Source organism: Dermacentor silvarum, chromosome 11 (assembly GCF_013339745.2).
Source record: "Dermacentor silvarum isolate Dsil-2018 chromosome 11, BIME_Dsil_1.4, whole genome shotgun sequence".
Taxonomy (NCBI): Eukaryota; Metazoa; Arthropoda; class Arachnida; order Ixodida; family Ixodidae; genus Dermacentor; species Dermacentor silvarum.
Window position 1 is genome coordinate 60,081,699 of NC_051164.1, and position 21,496 is coordinate 60,103,194.

General features: G+C 45.3%; 1 protein-coding gene across 1 annotated transcript in view; it reads left to right on the forward strand.

The window, feature by feature from the left end:
* The first annotated feature begins 12,172 nt into the window (after nt 1-12,172).
* LOC119432614 (uncharacterized) overlaps nt 12,173-21,496 on the forward strand; it is a 78,068-nt gene continuing 68,744 nt past the window's right edge. Inside the window, exon 1 of the mRNA XM_049658324.1 lies at nt 12,173-13,731. Coding sequence (XP_049514281.1) covers nt 12,246-13,731 — 1,486 coding nt within the window. The 5' untranslated portion in view covers nt 12,173-12,245. The remainder of the gene's footprint in view (nt 13,732-21,496) is intronic.

The following is a 21,496-nucleotide window of genomic DNA, read 5'->3' on the forward strand; positions in this document are numbered from 1 at the left end:
AATGCTCCAGATTGACCTCGCAAAGGCATTTGATCTCTTCTAGAACACGCCAATGTAGGATCCACAGTGCTTAATGGCGTTCGACTTTGTTATAGTCATTGTACAACCCGCTTTGTTGTCAATGGTAGGCTTTCAAATCCCGTCCACATCCGGTCTTCCGTGAAACAAGGAGGCCCTATGTCCCCGCTCCTCTTTGCCCTTTACTTAGAACCACTCTGTTTGAACATTTTGAACTGCAGCAGTGTTCGCGGTTTTAATGTTTTTGGTAATGAGGTAAAAGTGTTAGCATACGCTGACGATATTGCATTCTTCTGCAAAAACAAGCCCAGCATCGATAAAACTCTTTCTATCATAGAAGAGTTTGGTTCTGTTTCCGGTGCGCGGATGAACCGCACTAAGAGCTCAGGGCTATGGTTTGGATATTGGGTCATTACACCATCACATTATGCTGGCATTCAGTGGTCCTGTGTACCACCTAAATATCTAGGAGTTCCACTGCATGCCAACAAGTTCCGTGCCCACTACTGGAGAGAGCGCGTTCCAGCCCTCCAGCGCTACACAAATACCTTTGTCCCACACCGTCTATTTATATTTGGAAGAGCAGAAGTCTGCAACATGTTTTTGGCAACCAAAGTTTTCTATGTCTTTCAGGTTCTTCACTGCGCAAGGCTTTATATTCAATGTTTTCATAGAATTTTTTCAACGTTCATATGGTCTTCCAGTTTTGAACCTATGAGACGGGACAACATTTTCCGACCAGTGAGTGCTGGAGGGTTAGGGTTGGTGCATTTATATGTGCGACAGTTAGTCTCGCGCTTTTTTTAATAATTACTGCTTTTGAAGCTTGCTCGCTCATCAAGCTATAAATGTAATTCTGGGTTTTACGTACGAAAGCCCCATTTGATTAAAAGGCATGCTATAATGGGGAATTCTGGAGTAACAATAACAATTTTGGGTTGTTTAATGTGCCCCTCATTTAAGTAAACGAGTGTTTATTATTATTTTTTTATTTATTTGCATTTCGTTGCTATCATAACTGGCCCGCATTGGCCGCGATTGAATGGAGGGCCTCAAGCTCAGCAATGGAAAGCCTTAGGCACTAAGCTACCGCGGCGGGTATAACACTGGGAATGCTGCAGCATCCAGCCATTCAGCTAATATAATCAACTCAAGAGGAGAACCCCCGCAGGGGCGTCTGCGAAAGCAGGCGTTTGGTGTGTTGCGACACCACGGACCCGAGCACATGGGGGTTGGCCCCTCCCGCGTGTATCCGTGCGCGGCTTAGCCGTGTCCGGGGAAAAGAGGATCCTGGGGGTTGAGCCGATGCCGGGTGTGCGGACCTTCATGGCCCCTCGGCGGGGGCAACACGCCTCTTTGGCCTCCGCTTCACGTAGACGGCACCCCCGGACTGACCCACCCGGGGGAAATCGGTGGTCGCCTTTTCCTGTCCCCCTCTCCGATCTTTCTCTGCTCTATTTTTCTGTCTTCACTGTCCTGTCATCTCTTCTCTTCTGTTACTTCCTCAATTTCCATAGGCGGCTTGGGTTAACCTTGTGTAGGTGCCCTCCCTTGGGTTTATATATAAGGTTATAGCGGCAATGTACGGCTGGCGCCTGCAGCCTTATACGTGAAGTGCTGTAGCGTCCCCTTGTTGGACTCCGTGGTGGGTGGCTGCCATTGCTGCCGAAATACACCAAACTGCTATGGGAACACCCGCTTTTCCCCGACTTCTTGATCGTCTCCCTCAGAAGAGGGGACGCACCGATGAGATTCTGAACTTGTTCGCCAGACCAAAAGACATTTTCCCCCGATTCCAAGTAGTACATAGTGAAAGAACCGAAAAACTAGCAAGAACCATATGTCCATTTGTAGTTGCAAAAAGCTTGACCAACACACTAGGTCCTGGCTACAAAGTCACCAAAATGCCAAGCGGCGATTTTCTGCTTGAGCTACGGGATAAGGAGCAATACAACAGACTTGACAAGCTTGTTACTTTTGGTGATGTCCCAGTTTCCGTTTCACCGCATCGATCAATGAACACAGTACGAGGGGTAGTATCTGAAGCAGACCTCATCGACCTATCTGAAGCCGAACTGTTGGAAGGATGGAAGGAGCAAAATGTCACGAATGTGCAGCGCATTGTTATGAGACGGGACAATAAAGAAATTCGCACGAAACACCTGATACTTACCTTTGAATTGAGCGTTTTGCCACAAAGCATTGAAACAGGGTACACAAAGACATCCGTAAGACCATACATCCCAAATCCTAGGCGATGCTACCAATGCCAAAGATTTGGCCATGGCTCACAGAGCTGCCGTGGTCGACTCACCTGTGCTAAGTGTGGAATACAAGGTCATGCCTCAGACAATTGTGAGGCCACACCTCACTGCGTTAATTGCGATGGTGACCATCCAGCATACTCCCGCTCCTGTCCAAGCTGGAAAAAAGAAAAGAAATTCTAACACTGAAAGTCCGTGAAAAGATATCGTTCAGGGAAGCACGCAAAAGGTGCTCACCATTCCACACTACCACATATGCTGATGCGGCGCGTCAAGGGGCAGCGTCGCAGCGTCTACTGCCCAGCTCGCGCGCAGCGAGCTGTCGCTTGTGGCTCCTGCCCCCAGGGTGGAAGTAGCGAAGTCTACTCCACCCAACCAGCGAACAGGCCCGGTTACCCTAGGGTTGCCGGCACCACAACAGTCCTCGGTGGCAGCCTGCGCTTCGCGTAGCGAACCCGCAGGCCCGCCAGCAGCTCCCACGGTGGGTGCAGTCAAGGCTGCCTCACCCACACCGGCCCCTGCTGGTGCTGGCAACAGCCGGCACAGCTCAGGCCCAAAGGCAGCCCCATCGACATCCGGGCTGGTGGGCGCAAATATCTCGTCCTTCGCGGCGAGACTTTCTCGTGAAACTTCTCGCTCGCAAGAGCGCGTGTCCGGCGCCTCACAAGAGGCAATGGACACCACACCCACCCCGACGGCGCACCAAGCGCCTAAGGAGCGGCGAGGTTCCCTCGACCGCTTCAGAAAAGACAAATCCCGCGTTACAGGGCCTGGAAAGGACTTCCTTTTTGTTTTTAGTACACACAGCACCCATTTACTTTCAGTATGGCCACACAAATTATACAATGGAACATCAGAGGCCTTCTTAGGAACCTCGATGATGTGCAAGAACTTCTCCACAAACACAATCCAAAAGTGCTGTGTGTACAGGAAACCCATTTAAAATCGACACATACAAACTTTCTTCGACAGTATGTTACGTTTCGTAAAGATCGCGATGATGGTCTCGCATCATCAGGCGGTGTTGCCATTATGACTCACAAAAGCATAGCATGTCAACGTTTGCAGCTGCAAACACCCCTTGAAGCAGTGGCAGTTCGACTGGTTCTCCTTAACAAACTCATCACCATTTGCTCGCTATACATACGCCCACATTACCGCTTACACAAACACGAATTTCAGTCCTTGATAGACGAATTGCCAGAGCCCTATCTTGTTCTTGGCGATCTCAATGCACACAACAGTCTGTGGGGCGACGCTCGCATCGATGCGCGAGGCCGTCTAATTCAAGATTTTCTTTTCTCATCCGGTGCTTGTCTGCTTAACAAAAAAGAACCGACATATTATTGCCTTGCAAACAAAACCTTTTCCTCTATAGACCTCAGCATAGCTTCTCCATCCATATTACCTGAACTTGAATGGGAAGTTATAAAAAACACTTACGGGAGCGACCATTTCCCAATACTGCTGAGAGCGCCAAGACAATACGAATCTCCACCACATGCTCCCCGGTGGAAGGTCAATGCAGCGGACTGGGAAAAATTCCAAACACTTACCAGTAAGCTCTCGTGGGCTGACATTTCATCGCTCGGAATTGATGGTGCCATCGAGTATTTTACAAATTTCATAATTGATGCAGCTTCTAAGTGTATTCCCCAAACAAGTGGACTTTCTAGCAAACGCCGTGTTCCGTGGTGGAATGAACAATGCCGGAACGCACGTAGGCAGCAGAACAGAGCATGGAGGCAGCTTCGCAATTATCCTACTGCTGAAAACCTTGTCAGTTTCAAGAAAATCAAGTCCCAAGGTAGGAGAACACGCAGACAAGCCAGGAGAGACAGCTGGCAAACATTTTTATCAAGTATCAACTCGTACACGGATGAGGCCAAGGTTTGGAACAGGGTGAATAGAGTAAGAGGACGACAAACACATCCGCCTCCCCTGGTAGACAGACAGGGAGACAGCCTGGAGGACCAAGCGAACCATCTGGCTGCACATTTTGAACATGTTTCCTGTTCATCACACTATTCTCCAGCGTGTAAAAGATACAAATCAGCAATAGAAAAACAAAAACTGGACCGAAAGAGCACCGGAAACGAGCCATATAACCTACCTTTCTCCCTAGCAGAGCTGCATGCATCACTCACCTGTTGCAACCAATCTGCCCCAGGACCTGACCGTATACTATGTGACATGTTGAAAAACCTACCCTCTGAAACTAAGAAAACCCTTCTCTGTCTCTATAACTCTATATGGACCTCCGGCGAGATCCCCTCTGCCTGGAAAGAGGCCATAGTGATCCCTATCCTGAAGCAGGGCAAGGATCCATCGTCTGTATCCAGTTACTGGCCCATAGCTCTAACAAGCTGCCTCTGCAGAGCTTTCGAGAAAATGATAAACCGTCGTCTGATACATTTCCTAGAATCAAACAAGCTGCTTGACCCATACCAATGCGGTTTTTGGCGAGGGTCGATCCACCATTGACCATTTGATACGTATTGAGGCACAGATACGTGAAGCTTTTGTTCACAAACAATTCTTTTTATCTGTATTCCTAGACATGGAAAAGGCCTACGACACCACATGGCGGTTTGGAATACTGAGAGATCTCTCCCACTTTGGTGTACGTGGTAATATGTTAAATGTCATTGAAAGTTATCTGGTGAATCGCACATTCCGTGTTCGAGTTGGCAATGCATTATCACGACCTTTTGTGCAGGAAACTGGAGTTCCACAGAGTGGGGTGCTCAGTTGCACTCTCTTCTTTATAAAAATGAATTCCTTGCGTCTAGGCATCCCACGTAATATGTTTTATTCAACGTACGTCGATGATATACAGATTGGATTTAAATCATGCAACCTTGCAATCTGTGAGCGGCAGGTTCATCTTGGTCTGAACAAGGTGGCTAAATGGGCAGACGACAATGGATTCTGCTTAAATCCACAAAAGAGCACCTGCGTCCTTTTTTCTAGAAAGAGAGGACTGTACCCCGACCCCGACATTGACCTGCAAGGACAGCGTCTACCTGTAAAAACGGCACATAAATTCTTAGGCATTATTCTTGACACAAAGCTAACATTCATACCACACCTAAAACATCTAAAAAACAAGTGCATGAAAACAATGAATATTTTAAAAGTGTTGTCACGCACTACATGAGGTAGTGACAGAAAGTGTCTGTTAAATTTGTATAAAGCCTCATACGAACACGCCTAGACTACGGGGCCATAATTTATCAGTCAGCCACCCCAACCGCGTTGAAGATGCTGGACCCCATCCACCATCTAGGTATTCGCTTGTCTACAGGTGCCTTTAGGACGAGCCCTGTAGAAAGACTTTACGTGGAATCCAATGAGTGGTCCCTCCACTTGCAGAGGACCTACACAGCTTTCATGTATTTCCTTAGAGTGAATGCAAACAGTAAACATCCCTCATATTCCACCGTAAATGATTTGTCCAGCTCCCACCTCTTTCATAACCGACCTGCAGTAAGAGAGCCCTTCTCGTTGCGTGTGAGAAGTCTGGCTGAGGAAATGGATGTCCCACTCTTTGAACAACGTCTAATGACACCCACTATACAGGTCTCACCGTGGCAGTGGCAGATTGTCGACTGTGATTTCTCCTTTTTACATGTTACGAAGCACGCCCCGGTTGCACACATTCGAATGCATTTCCTCGAACTGCAGCATAAATACTCCTGTCCGGAATTTTACACCGATGCATCAAAGTCTCATGCCGGCGTCTCTTATGCAGCGGTTGGCCCATCATTTTCAGATGCCGACACCCTGCACCCCCAAACGAGCATTTTCACAGCAGAGGCTTATGCAATACTGTCGGGTCTTAAACATATCAAAGAATCGAAAATACCAAAAGCAATCATCTACACAGACTCGCTGAGCGTAGTAAAAGCTTTAAAATCTCTGAAAAGGCACAAAAATCCTGTAATAGTATCGCTTTATTCATTACTATGTAATATTTATGCGTCTGGGCAGCATGTTGTGGTGTGCTGGGTGCCAGGACACCGAGACATCGAGGGAAATGTACTGGCAGACCAGATTGCTACATCCATCGACGCAAAAGCTGGAAACACATCCATGCCCGTCCCTGTTCCCGATATGAAGCCATATCTACGCAAGAGACTTCGAGCCCACTGGCAACGTTTGTGGGACGCCCAGAGTCGAAACAAACTTCATTTAATTAAGCCTCGCTTAGGGAACTGGCCATCCACCACGAAATCTAGAAGAAATGATGTCCTATTCTGTAGGCTCAGAATAGGACACACTTACGGCACGCACAATTACTTGTTGTCTGGAGGCGAACCCCCGACCTGTACTAGATGTGGGGAGGTACTTACTCTACTTCACATCCTAGTACAGTGTCCACTTCTAGAACCTGAAAGAAAGAAACACTTTGTCCAAGCCTATAGAGAGAATATACCCCTACACCCAGCGATGTTTTTACATAATGACCCGGTATTTCAGCACGAATCAGTTATAGTCTTTTTAACCGACATCGACATTTTGCAAGTTCTTCGCCCGAGAGATTCGTAGCAGGGTCCTCTTTCAGAGAACGCTGCTGCGACAGCATTTTGAAATGGACTCTCATCCAGGCTCTTGCTTCTAAGGGTCTCTGTGAGGCAGTAGTGCCTAGTATCGCTCACAGCTTTTTTATACCATATTATATTCATTGCGCCCCTATCACATCATTGTCATGATCTTATTAATTTTGTCTTTTACGCACCTTTAGTGCGCAGGATTTTAGGCCCCTTTACAGCCACCCTACACCTACCCACTGTCATTGATCATACCATTGCTCACTCACTACACCACGTCTTGGCGCTCTTTGGCCATAGCTGGCCCTTGCGCCAGAAAACAACATATATCATCATCAAGAGGAGAACCTCCTCATGGCGCCCATGCATTGAAATCAGCAACTGAAATGCGTCGCCATGTTTGTACTTTGCGATGGCGCGCGTGCGCAAACGACGAGATGCGATTCAGACGAGACGCGCAATCAACGCGATACCGAGCCTCCCTCAGTACGGTGGCGCCATCTACTTCAGGCGCCAGGAAACGCATCATTTAATGCATTTTAAAAGTTATCTAAACGTTTTATAAAAAAAGTCACAAGCCTGCGCGGCATACGCAGCAGAGTCAAAGCGTTAGCTGGTGGAGCAGCTCAAGAGTAGCTCCAATTTAGGCACCACGCACAACAGGGTCTTCGCGGCAGTCTGTTCACCTCGTTTTGTCGAGAACGATCTGAACTGTCTGCCCGGCGTCGATGGCGAGCTGCGGCTTGTAATGCTCTCTGCACAGCAGTCTGCTGAACCCGATGAAGCCTTTGAACTGCAACTTACATGTCGGGTTAAGGTGCCTTTGCAGGCATCTTAACTAGATGGCGTCACCATACTGGCGGAGGCTCAGCAGCTCGGAAGCGCGTTGATTGCGTGCCTCGTCTGAATTGCATATGGTCGTCTGCACCTGCGGACGCAGCGTTTGCAGGTATTTAACCTAGATGGCGCCACCATACTGGCGGAGGCTGGAGTCGTCTCTCCCTGCATGCTTCCCTTATATATGGTTATTTTCCGCGGCCCGATAGCAAGCGCTTGCGTGGCTCAGTGATAAAGTATCCGGCTCCCACGCGCGTGCGCGGGTTCATTCCCGTCGGGAATCGGTTACTTTTTTTCGCGTTTCCGGCGATAGCCGTTACGCGGCGGACGCCGGCAGTGACATCATCGCGACCCGAAACGGCTATTGGAACAAGCCCCTAACATCTTACGCGGTGAAATATTGGCCGCCATCCTGCCCTGCGAACGTGAATGTCCAGCAAAGCTGTCTCAAACACCACACATGGTCGAACCACGTATTCACGCTGTTCTTATGGTGTCTTTCATTTCCGTGGTCTACCCATTCTGAACTTAACGTCCCTCGTTACGGGACCACGATAATCTCATCATGGTAGAAGAGTGGCTGGAGGCGCTCATGAGCTCCGACCTCGCCACTCAGCTGCTGTCCAGAGGGCTCGCGACGTGGCGGTCAGGCACGGCCTGCCCGTCCCGATGTGGGAGCGGCCCGCGGTGGCTCCACGTGGCTCCCATATATATATATATATATATATATATATATATATATATATATATATATACAAATTTTCCGACCAACGACAGGTACACAGCATCTGTGCGGAATACAAGTACGAGAAGATGCACGAGAAAAAAATACGGAATGATCTTTAGAAATTGTCCACCTGTACGTGCTACTTGTAAAGTATTGTTTTTGAATAATATTTTTAATATGCTTAGCGCTACAAAATTCAGTCGTAGACATATGGCGGTGCCTTTACAGTTGTCACTTTTTTAGCATACATTTGATCCAATGCCTTTAGCTGTAAAATCGTTATGATGTCATATCTTAGTGCGCTATCAAGCTACGTATAGAGGATATGGAAACATACTTTGCAAACAAATTTTTCAATGGCAGAAAAGAAAATGTCTATATAAAGACATACGTTGCGGATATTTCATGTAAATATTTTTTGATCAGCGTTTGCATTTGTCCAGTATCCTTCGGGATATGAAAAGAAACTTATCTAAATATCCCAGGGCACTCATGGAGTTTGTGTTACATTGCAAGAGTGCGCTTTTCATTACACTGCGACTCTATTGTTAATTTATTTCGGCAGTGAGGGTGGTGGTGGTGGTGGTGCGGGGCAATATCGCATTTATGTCACGTGAGAACATGTGTAATCTTTTATTGAAACAGGGTACGTATAACCGGGCGATCGCATTGGGCAATCCAACTTTCAATGCGAGCTTATTGGCTGGTTGAGCAGAACCAGATGAACTGATCGGCTGGTGGAGCACTGATTCAGGCAAAGGCGATAGTATTCCCGAAAATGATCGTTCTCAGGACGGGAAGACTGATGCTAATCAGGCTTCTACTCTTTCACCTGCACTACTCAGTTACAGAGGGGTTGCCACAGGTCTATCCGTAATTGAACAGAAAGTGAACTATGTATGCTATGGCTGTCTCCTATATCACCGACCCAGGCCTGGTTTGTAGTTTTTTCTGTTTACATCCGAACAACAGCAAGGTAATGAGGTCTATTCTTCAACGCTCGCAAAGCACCACGGTTGCTGAAACCTCTACAGTAATCAATGTACTGTTGCTGCTGTAAGTGAATAAAGTAGGGATATACAATTGGTGCTATTCGGCGCTGTAATTTCAAGACCATCGCCCGTACGTGTTTGACGTGGCTCAAGCAGAAAGTGAAAGAATACAGTGGATATATATATATATATATATATATATATGTGTGTGTGTGTGTGTGTGTGTGTGTGTGTGTGTGTGTGTGTGTGTGAAAATTACTGTGAGGAATTTGTTATTAGCGAGAGAAATAAGCAATATGAAGTAATTAGTGCTTATTTCTGTGCTCTTGGGCTCATGCCCGAATTGCGGAAACTTGTACGGTCAGCGCCAGTGCAGGTCCCCTTAGTATAGAACCGTGAGACTAGCACTACTTCTGGCGTATTCGTCGTCATCATATGTCACAAACTACAGAAGTGTTCCACTTTGTCCTGCATTACTCGACGCAGGCTTCTTGACGCACTTTTAAGTGCAACTCAGAATATTTCATACTAAAATTTGGTGTTCGACAACGTGTTAGTACGGCTTGCCGCCGGTTCAGTTTCGATGTCGCGACAAGTGCCTGAATTGTTTGATGCCTGATTTGATATGTACAGGTAATAAATTATTCAGTATTTGCCACACATTTATTGATATTCACTATAGGAGGCGCCAGCATCTCCTTACGTACATTTGATTAAAAAAAAAAAACCGGCCGATCCCATGCCCTGTGGGAATCGATGTTATACGAAGCAGTGTGCGGGGAGCCTACCAAGTTAACGAAATGACCATGAGAGCACCAAGACGTAGGGTGGATCTTTCATGAACTACATGACACACATGTCATGAGTCGTCAGGGGTCCTTTTAGCTACACCTAAGAGATTTTAAGGCGAAAGCCTTACTCATGCTCATGACCATGACTTCGACCATCAACCTTTTCCTTCACTTAGTACCACATCGAACCCATTCCAGTGGTTCTTGAGTGTTGATCTTTTTTCGCTGAGCCATTGTCATTTTTCTGAGTCACGCTCATGACTATGACTTCTAGCGCCATCCTTTTGCGTTTCCTTCACTTAGCACCCACGTTCAAACACATTTCAGTGGTTTTTGAGTGTTAATTTTTTTCGCTGAGTCATTGTCATTTTTGCTCAGTCATGCTCATGACTATGGCTTCTACCCGCATCCTTTAGTGTTTCCTTCACTTAGTATGCACGTCCGAACCCATTTCCGTGGTTTTTGAGTGTTAATCTCCTTCGCTGTGTCATTGTCCTCACCGACATGACACGCATGTCATGACATTTTGTCATGACCTCTCATTATGTTCGTGATACACTCCTGTCATACTATGCCAATTATGGTACATACCAAGTTAACGAAACGACCATGAGAGTGCCAAGATGTAGGCGGCTGTTTCATGACCTATACATGACGCGCATGTCATGACATATAATTTATGTCCGTCATACACTCTTGTCATAGTATGCCAATTTCGGTACATACCCAGTTAACGAAAAGACCATGAGAGCACAAAGACATGGGCGGCTAGATAGATAGATACTGTCAAAGTAGCAAATGTTCGCCAAGAAATGCTTCGCAATTAAAACATGACATGCTATGCTTTAGGCTGTTTTGCTTTCCCACAGCGAACTGCGTGCGTTCTTTATCTTGAGCCAATTTTTAAATGGCTGATGCGTACCACTAACGAAGAAAAAGAAGTAATCAGAATACAATAGGTACAATGTCCTGTGAATGCCACCACCGCACAGTACTATACTCCGTTGATTCTTCTGGGCTTAACCTTTCACCTTTAAATGTGAACTCCGGTGATATTTCGAGTTCGACGGATGTCAGTAAAATTAGCTGGAGACGTTTCTATGCACATGCACGTCAGCCGTATCTTCGAAAAGGAAGGGTGGAGAGTTGCGCAGACGTTTCACAAATTACTTTCATCACTTGTCTCAAAACTACATATCCTGTCTTCCCTTCGGTTACTGCACATTAAGGGCTGTAGTTTCTATACACGCAGTAAACTTCTGTTGCACAATAGCGACTGTGCTGCACTTATTTTCATTATATTACATGTCCACGAGTCTCGTGTTTTCTCTGAATGGAGGGGCTAAATTCAGCATTGTTTGTAGAACGCACCTATATTGATTCAAAACACGGCAGCATCGCCGTGACAATGTCGGCTGACGTGCCTCTGTTCATGCAGGTTTTCTGCGCATGCCTAAGCTTCATCACTGGGGGTGCAGCAAAATCTTTCGACCCTGGACGCCCTAAGCTTCGCTACGATACCGGCCTACCACGTCACTTCTGTGTGGGCGGTGTTTCCGGCCAGTTCGCTGAGGGCACCAGCACCCTGGAGCATCGACACGTGGATGGCCTTTTTCACTTTCCATCTGGGGGCACGATGACGTCACGACGCATGCTCACAAGGGATCATCTGCATGCTATAAATGCATGTCCATCGCCTACCGGCTTCAGTGGACACGGCAGCATCGCCGTGACAATGTCGCCTGACGTGCCTCTGTTCATGCAGGTTTTCTGCGCATGCCTAAGCTTCATCACTGGGGGTGCAGCAAAATCTTTCGACCCTGGACGCCCTAAGCTTCGCTACGATACCGGCCTACCACGTCACTTCTGTGTGGGCGGTGTTTCCGGCCAGTTCGCTGAGGGCACCAGCACCCTGGAGCATCGACACGTGGATGGCCTTTTTCACTTTCCATCTGGGGGCACTTATGACGTCACGACGCATGCTCACAAGGGATCATCTGCATGCTATAAATGCATGTCCATCGCCTACCGGCTTCAGTGGACACGGCAGCATCGCCGTGACAATGTCGCCTGACGTGCCTCTGTTCATGCAGGTTTTCTGCGCATGCCTAAGCTTCATCACTGGGGGTGCAGCAAAATCTTTCGACCCTGGACGCCCTAAGCTTCGCTACGATACCGGCCTACCACGTCACTTCTGTGTGGGCGGTGTTTCCGGCCAGTTCGCTGAGGGCACCAGCACCCTGGAGCATCGACACGTGGATGGCCTTTTTCACTTTCCATCTGGGGGCACGATGACGTCACGACGCATGCTCACAAGGGATCATCTGCATGCTATAAATGCATGTCCATCGCCTACCGGCTTCAGTGGACACGGCAGCATCGCCGAGACAATGTCGCCTGACGTGCCTCTGTTCATGCAGGTTGGTGACCATAAAAATGGCTTCCATAGTAATGTTCTTGGTCTTATAGTGCTGCCGTGTCCACGAGTTGTCTTTGACTGTATATGTGAGTGTTTTTCCATTGCGGGCTTGTTGTTGGGTCTCTCTGGGGATGTAGAGAAGAATCCAGGACCAATAACGGAAGATTTGTGCAGGGAATTGCTCCAAAATCAGAAAGAAATTTTGTCTAAACTTACTGCGGTTCAGGAAAAGCAAGACTCGTTTGAAACAAGATTCCTAGAAATGCCGAACCGGCTTCTCGTTATTGAAACTAAGGTTCAAAGCTTAGACGAGACTCGGAACAGACTTGCAACTCTTGAAGAAACTGTGGCCGGCCGCAGTCTCGAAACGTCTAGTCTGGTCAAACAGGTGGATGACTTGGATAATCGTTCACGACGAAATAACCTTATCATTAGAGGAGTAGCAGAAGAGGAAAATGAAAAGGAAGAAACACTCGTAAGAAAAGTAAAAGACGATATCTTTAACGCTACTCTGAAAGTGAATGTGAATTCTATTGATAGAATTCACAGATTAGGTAAGAAACTTTCTGGTAGAACTCGTCCTGTCATCTTGAGCGTGGCAGACTATAGAGATAAAATAAAAGTTCTGCAGAATTGCTCGAAACTGAAGGATACTGATTACAGTATCAGCGAGGATTTCTCTAAAAGAGTACAGGGAATACGAAAAAAGCTATGGGACTCGGCAGGTGATGAAAGGAAGGCAGGAAAAAAGGTAAAGCTTGTTTTTGATAAATTGAGGGTAAACAACACGCTGTACAGCTGGAATGAAGAGCGTGAGGAAAGGTGCAAACTGGGAAGTCATTCAGGAACAAGAGATAATTTACATATACCGGGTCGACATGTTGGCTTCAAAATAATTAATGTAAACGCGAGAAGCGTACTAAACAAAACACACTCGCTTGAAGCTTTAGTTATTGATCATGAACCTGATATTGCCGTAATTACGGAAACTTGGTTACATAAAAACATACCTGATAGCGAAATCACCCCACCTGGTTACACGTTGGTTAGAAGGGATCGAGATGGGAGAGGTGGAGGCGTGGCTCTTCTCGTCAAGCGAAACATCGTTTTTTCCCCTTTAGAAGTACCGGGTGATGTTGAAGCAGTGTGCATTAAAACTAAACTGAACAATCGAACTGTATTCGTCGGAGGGGTATACAGAGCTCCGAACTCTCCTGTAGAACATATCTTGCAACTTAGACAATTCATGGAAGCGTACATGAAAGAACAAGACAGCATACTATTACTAGGTGATTTTAATCTTCCAGCTATTGATTGGGATTCATATGTAGCCGGAGACACAGATGTCACTTCTTCTGAGGTATTTTTGGATTTAGCATTTTCATACAATTTAACTCAGATAGTTAAGGAATTTACTAGGGTGTGTGCAACAAGCTCTTCTGTACTTGATCTTATTTTAATTTCCAATGTATTGACAACGTATGTGAATGATTGTCTTGTTGAAGAAGGTTTATCCGACCATAAAATGGTTATTCTGTCCTTGAACATGTCCTCGTACCCCATGCAACAGGAATCAATCATCCATTACCTAAACTTTCAAGCTGCTGATGATGTTAGTATTTTGGATTACCTTGAAAGATCGTTTAACTTCATGTCTATTTATGAATCAAATGGTGGTACTGACGATCTGTGGGACTTTTTTTCCAAGATTACGATGCATTGTATTACGCGATTTATTCCTAAGAGCTTTGAAAAGTGCAAAAGAAAGAACCCGTGGATTACAAGGGAAATACTTCATGTCAAACGGAGGATGAAAGGGAAAAGGAAAGCTTGTTCACGAGATCCAAGTGTACACAACAAGACTTCACTTTATAACATGAAGCTTAACTTAAATCGTCTAGTCAAGGAAAGCAAGGAGAGATTATTTAATGTTACACTGAAAAACTTCCTTCAGGAAGCACCTAGTAAATTTTGGAGATACGTAAACCCTACAAAGAAACAACATAAAGCAGATGATGAAAGAACTACCCAGGAACGTATAGAGCATTTCAATTCCTTCTTTTCCTCCGTTTTCACCAAAGATGATGCTACACTTCCATCCTTTACTGACACTTCCGATCGCCCTCCAGCGTCCGACCTTCTTATCAACGAGGAAGGAGTGCTGAACCTTCTTCTGCGCATAAATACAAAGAAATCCCCTGGCCCCGACAGCATACCGAATGAGTTCCTATATAGATATGCTCAGTGGGTCGCTAAATATCTCACCATAATCTTTCAATCATCACTTACCCAGGGAACAGTTCCTATGGCCTGGAAACAAGCTAAAGTAATTCCTGTCCACAAAAGTGGGAGCACATCAGACGTAGGTAACTACCGGCCCATCTCTCTTACGAGCACCTGCTCCAAACTACTTGAACATATAATCAGTAAACATCTCTCAAATTATTTGGAAACTAACAATTTACTATCACCAGTGCAACATGGTTTTCGTAAAGGGTTGTCTACAATAACTCAACTCGTTCTGACAGTCCACGATCTTTCACTAACGATAAATAGCCGAGGACAGACTGACCTAATTTTTTTAGACTTCGCCAAAGCGTTTGACAAAGTCTCGCATCCTAAACTCTTGCTAAAAATAAATGAAATATTTAGAAATCCAAACATCACTAAGTGGTTTAGATCCTACCTCCACTCTCGTGAGTAGTATGTCGAAATAAATAAAATTAATCCACCTCCAAAGCAGTTTTGTCTGGAGTACCTCAAGGCAGTGTTTTGGGGCCTCTTTTATTTCTTATCTTTATTAATGATTTGCCTACTGATATAACCGTCCCGCTAAGATTGTTTGCAGACGACTGCGTAATATATAAAAGGATTGAATCTTTAAATGACCAGTTAGACCTCAACACCAATTTAAAAAAAATTCTACAATGGTGTAATGAATGACAAATGTCACTGAACCCAGTAAAATCAGTTTGTATGACTATAACGCGGAAAAAGACTGCCCCTGATGCATAAATACAGTATCGGTCGCCATGAACTAACAAGAGTAACAGAATATAAATATTTAGGATTAATATTTACTTCAGACTTGAGGTGGAACATTCACATCAATGAAGTTTGTAGAAGGCCAAAAAAGTTCTTTGGGGCCTCAGGCGAAGATTGTATAGCGCAACTCCTGAAGTGAAAAACCTGGCGTATAAGATATTAATACGGCCAATAATTGAATATGCTAGAATAGTATGGGACCCACACACTGCTACTAACCGTCATAAATTGGAAAGAGTTCAACGACTGGCTTCTAGATTTATATTTAATAAATATCAGCGCATGCACTCTCCTACTGAACTATGCAGTCGTGCAAACCTTTCCGCGTTAGATTTAAGGACGAAGTTTGACCGATTAAAATTTTTGTTTTTAATTATTCATAACCAGGTTAAAATAAATTTATCTGAATACTGCATAATTTCACCGGATCAACGCTTCAGACACAGGCACAGCTTATACATACAGCCGCCAGTTACACGAAATGATACATTCAAGTACAGCTTTTTTCCCAGGGTGATTAAGGAATGGAATGAATTACCAAATTCAGTTGTCACATCTGCCTCCGTCAGTGATTTTAGTGCTGGTTTAGAGAATGTCATCTTCTCTGGTATGAATGCGTCTTAGCATGTATTTTTGTTTCTGGTGCGCATAAAACAATGTATTTTGTCATTGTTCACTGCATGTCACTTTTTGTAGATATTGCCATTATACTGCCTTGTATATTTTTGTTTTTGCTCGAGATGGAGCAGAATTTTGTATCTTTTCTTCTATTTTTTTTCCACTCCTGTAAAGGCCCTTAATTGGGTTGACAGTATAAATAAACAACAACAACAACAACAACAAACCTAGTATTCAGCAAACGCTACTACTTACCTCAAGCACTTTGAAATTTGGCCTCACATTACCAATAAGATGCCTCCTAATTCCACGAAATATAATCGAGGTGACTTCTTCACATCGTTAAGCACGGGTGCTTCATTTGACGAATAAAAATAGGGAGAAAGCTAAAGTTCTGTAAACATTCCGAAAGCTCAAAATTGTTACAGAAGCGTTAAAATTCTCGTACACGTTACACAAACATGCACTAACTTTTGGCCAAATGCAGTAGATTCGCAGTTAGTGGAAATTGTTGAAACAAAAATAGCTCCTTAAACAGAACAACAGCCGCATAGTTAGTTGGTTTTCCATTTTGGAATTGAAAGGAAATCTTCGTTACGCACAACCACATATTCAACTTCAGGTAAACGAAACTGCAAACAGGACAGAAAACAAAGCTGCGGGGCCGATCTCAATGGCATAAAAATAGGGATCGCAGCTTGTGGCTTTCCCGCCATTTTTTGGCGTATTTTCCCGACAGTTCTCCATATTCTCACGTAATGTATCGAAGCTACATTCATGGCTTCCTTGTGGTGCCGTTGTCATTAAAGTTAAAGGTACAAACGGTGCACAAGGAATGAAAGAGGGAGAATACGTGGGCCCAGTTTTCTTTGCAAATGAAATGACAGCTGTAAACATTAAATTTTCACCATGCCAAAAAAATAAGATAAGCCCCATTTTCGGTACAGGTAAGTTCGAAGTTACGTAAAATTTGTCGAGATCGGGAACTGCAAGAGGGCCGCCATGTTGCGACTGTGCGCAGGCCCAGACGATGAGGTCCGATTCAGACGAGACCCGAAATCAACGCGATAACGAGCCTCGCTGTGATTCTTGGCGCCATCTTGTTTAGGCGTCCGCCATTAACGGTTCATAAATATTACATGAAAATTTTATAAATGGCCATTTGATCTTTCCGATAAATAGACAGGCTTATTTTTACACCTTGTACACATGGATGTTCTTTTAAAATGATTGTTTTTGATTATTATTTTCAATATCTTAAGCCTTACACAAATGAGTCGCAGTAACCTGGCTGTGCCTTTGCGGTTGCCACTTTTTAGCCCAGTTTTTTCTCTAAATGCCAAACTACAAGTACACGTGCAGGCGCGCCCACACGCCTCACGCATGCGCAGATGGTGCAGGACAGGTCGTACGCGTCGAAGCGCGGTTCGAGCACATATATATGTAATGTTTACGCAGGCTAAGGAAATAGCGTTGCCCAACATGGCGGAACCGATGGCTCCGGCTTCAGCATGAATTCTCGTGATGGCTACGTTCTCACTCGCGTTGATCGACAGTAACTATTCGAATGAGCTTTCACTTTCTCTAAGCTCACCCGAAACGTTAGTTAAAACCGCATAGCGCGTCAAGTTTCTGGGATCATTCTGCGATTCCGGCGCCCGTCGGCCTAGCGCGACGTGTCCGCATATATCTACAACGGGATGGTTGGTAATGGAGTGTCTTGACTTGGGTATGTTTGGAACGAGGCACCAGACGAAACGACGTCTACCGAGGCGAAAATGTTATCCAAGTGGCCGCGCGCTGGCACACGTCTAATGGGTTCAAACCGGCATTACTCGCGAGGCGCGGCAAACGCAAGGTGCGTGGGCGCGAATTTCGCGCGCCGGTACGAGTACGTGTAGTTTGACCTTTAAAATGCGTTTACTGGTGAATCCATTACGACGTCATGTCTTAGTGTGCCATCAAGCTACGTATTAGATAGGGCAATGTATTTTGCAAAGAAAAAGAGCAGACTAACATTTTTTAACAGAAAAAAAGAAAATGTTAGAATAAAGACATGAGTTGCGGACGTTTTATGCAAGTATTTTTTGATCGTTGTTTGAATTTGCCCAGTACTTCCTGTAAAATTAAGGGAAATTTATGCGAAGATGCCAGGGCACCTACGGAGTTTGTGTTGCGTAGCAAGAGGGCCGTTTTCGTTGCTATGCCGGCTCCATTGGCAGTGCAGCTGCGTGGTGATTCATCCACATTTGTTTCTCGTGAACCATGCATAGAAATTTACCCAACATTACGGGAGGTCAGAAGCTCCTACTTATTATACCCTTTGACATGCATTACGTACGAAAGCACACCACTCAGTGACAGATGAGGGCCGCAAAGTTATCCGTAAATGAACAGGACATAAACTATCTGTGCTAATTGGCGCTGTGTCAGAGAACCGAATTCGGCTTGATTTGTAGTTTCTTTCTTTGGAAGGAAAAAGCGTTATGGTACACAGGGCATTTTTTCCGACACTTAGTGGACGAAAAAAAAGCTTGCGCCAACATATGTATATTTCTGCCGCCATTGAAATTGACTAAATCTAATACATTCTTGAGTTATCTAGTGACGATTCTTCGTAAATGATATCCTAGCAGTGAAGTAGTGATGTCTACCAAGATTATCGCCGGTCCATATCCAACATTGTACAAGTAGAAAGAACGAAAATTGCTTTAAAGAATACAGTCGAGATAAGAATGTTTTCTTGCTGAAATGTTCTATTCGTAACCTCTTATTATCAAGAGAAGTAACAGACATGAAGTAATTAGTTATTTATTCGCTGTGGGGCTCGTGCCTCAATTGGAGAAACTGGTGCGGCCAGCGTCAATGCAGGTCGCCTTAGTTAGAATTGCGCGACTAGAACTACTTCTGGTGTATTCGTCCTCAAAATCCGTCACAGACTACAGTGGTGTTCCACTTCACTTTGTGCTGCTTCGCTCGACAAAGGCTTCTTTCACGGATCGTAAATACCCCTTTCACGGATCATAAATATTACATGAAAATTTCATAAATTATAAATGGCCATCCGATCTTAAACCGAAGCTGTTATAGGCTAGGTTCTAGGAGATCGCGTTCGGCAACGGAAGGAGATAGATAGACCAGAAATAGATCAACAAATTCCGGCTTCATGTGCGTGACGGAGATGGATGGCCCATTCTTATACCCCTCGACACCGCCAATGCCTCTTTCACAACCAGCAGTTGTGCCCCTTTGTCTCGTGACGTAGAGATTGTGCTAGTGCCGCTATCAGCAGTTGCCCTTTGGACTCGCTATGGTACGGACGCTCTTTTAACCACATCTTCCACGATCCTGACGATACCGCGCAGTGTGCCGCGGTTATGAACGCTTAGGCTCATACGCTATTATATGACGATGGGGCGGACTGTGCGCAGCAAACGCACTACATGGCAATCGCGCGGGCGAAAACAAGACGCCTATGCCTTAATTGCTCTTTGACGAACATGCCGAAGAGGCTCAATACAGTCAATAATGATAATATAAAAATTCACCAGCAGAACCACCATAGTCACAGCTTGACTGGCTTCCATCTTCGCTGTAGATGGAAGGGCTCTGAATGATACAAAATTGAGTCGTAGAAACCTGGCGGCGCCTTTGCGGTTGCCACTTATTTAGTTCAGTTATTCCTCTTGTGCGTTTACCGGTAAAACCATTACATCATACCTTAGTGTTCTATCATGCTGTGTAGTAGATAAGGAAATGTATCTTGCAAGAAAGAAGTGCAGACGCATTTTTCAATAGAAAAAAAAAAAATGTCAGAGTAAAGACATCAGTTGCGGACGTTTTACGTAAGTATTATTTGATCGCTGTTTGCGATATACCCAGCCCTTTTTGGAAAATTAAGAGAAACTTCTGTGAATAAGCCAGGGCACCCACGGAGGTTGTGTGCCGTAGCAAGAACGCAGGTGTCGTTATAATGCCGGCTCCATTGGCGATCCGAATACACTGTGTCCTGGGATGTAATACCACATTTGTTTCACGTGAAAATATGTGTACACTCTTACTTAACAGTACGGGAGGTCTAATACACTACTTAGAAATGTACACCGTTCAAAGACAGATGGGTGAGACAAAACTATCTGTGCGAAAGCCGTCTCCCAGAACCGAACCCGTTTTGAGTGTAGTTTGTTTCTTTTGAGCGAAAAAGTGTTATGATGCACAACGCATTATCTTTTCCGAGACTTAGTGGAGAAAAGAAAAGCTTGCGCCAGCACATGTTTATTTGTGCAACGACTGAAATAGAAATAAACTTATACATTGTTCAGTTATCTAGAGACGATACTTCGCAAATGATATCCTAACAGCAAGGTAATGAGATCTAATCTTTCACGCTGGCAATGGAACACGGTTGCTTAAATCTGCAAAGTGATCAATATTCTGTGTCTACCATCGTTGTTATATGGCGCCATTATATCCAAGATCCTCGCCCGTACATATAGCACATGGTTCAAGTAGAAAGAATCGAAGTTGTTTGAAACAATACAATGGAGGTAATAACATGTTTTCCTAGAGAAATGTACTGCTAGTAACCGCTTATTAGCTAGAGAACAAATGTTTACGTAGGGTCTGGTCAGGGAGTTATCTGAATGATGCGTAAGCATTTCGTAGAAACGGCGTGGTGTTGAGTGCTCACACTCAACACTGCTGGTAATCCCAGCACTGCTGAGTGGCTGCGGTCGTCTTGGCGTCATTTCGTTAAATGCGATTAGGGTGGCTACATGCCACACCGTTTAAAACGGCGTTGCATGTAGGCTCCCTAAATGCGATAGCGCTGCGGCGGCACGAACTCCTGCGGATGGTGGCGCAGCGTGAATTGATCAGGCAAGCATACTACTGCAGGTGGCGGCGCGAGGTGCGCTGCTTCCGTTGTGATGCGAAGCTACGGCTGCTCCACAGTTCTGGCTTACTAAAGGTGTACCTAGTGCGTGCCTGACTGCACACGTCACGTGGTCACAGAGACGCTCTCGTGCCACTGTTTGCGCGTTCATTGTCCTCATCTTCTACAGCTGGCTCCAATGCCGCTGACCATGCCAGCATTCCCATACTGCCCCGCGTGCCACTGCTCGCGCGTTCGTCGTGCTGTTCTTCCACAGCTGGCGAAAACATTGCTGCTGGTTCTATTTTGAAAGCGATCGCCTTCCGCGAAGGACGGGCGGATGCTCAGACAGCTTTCTC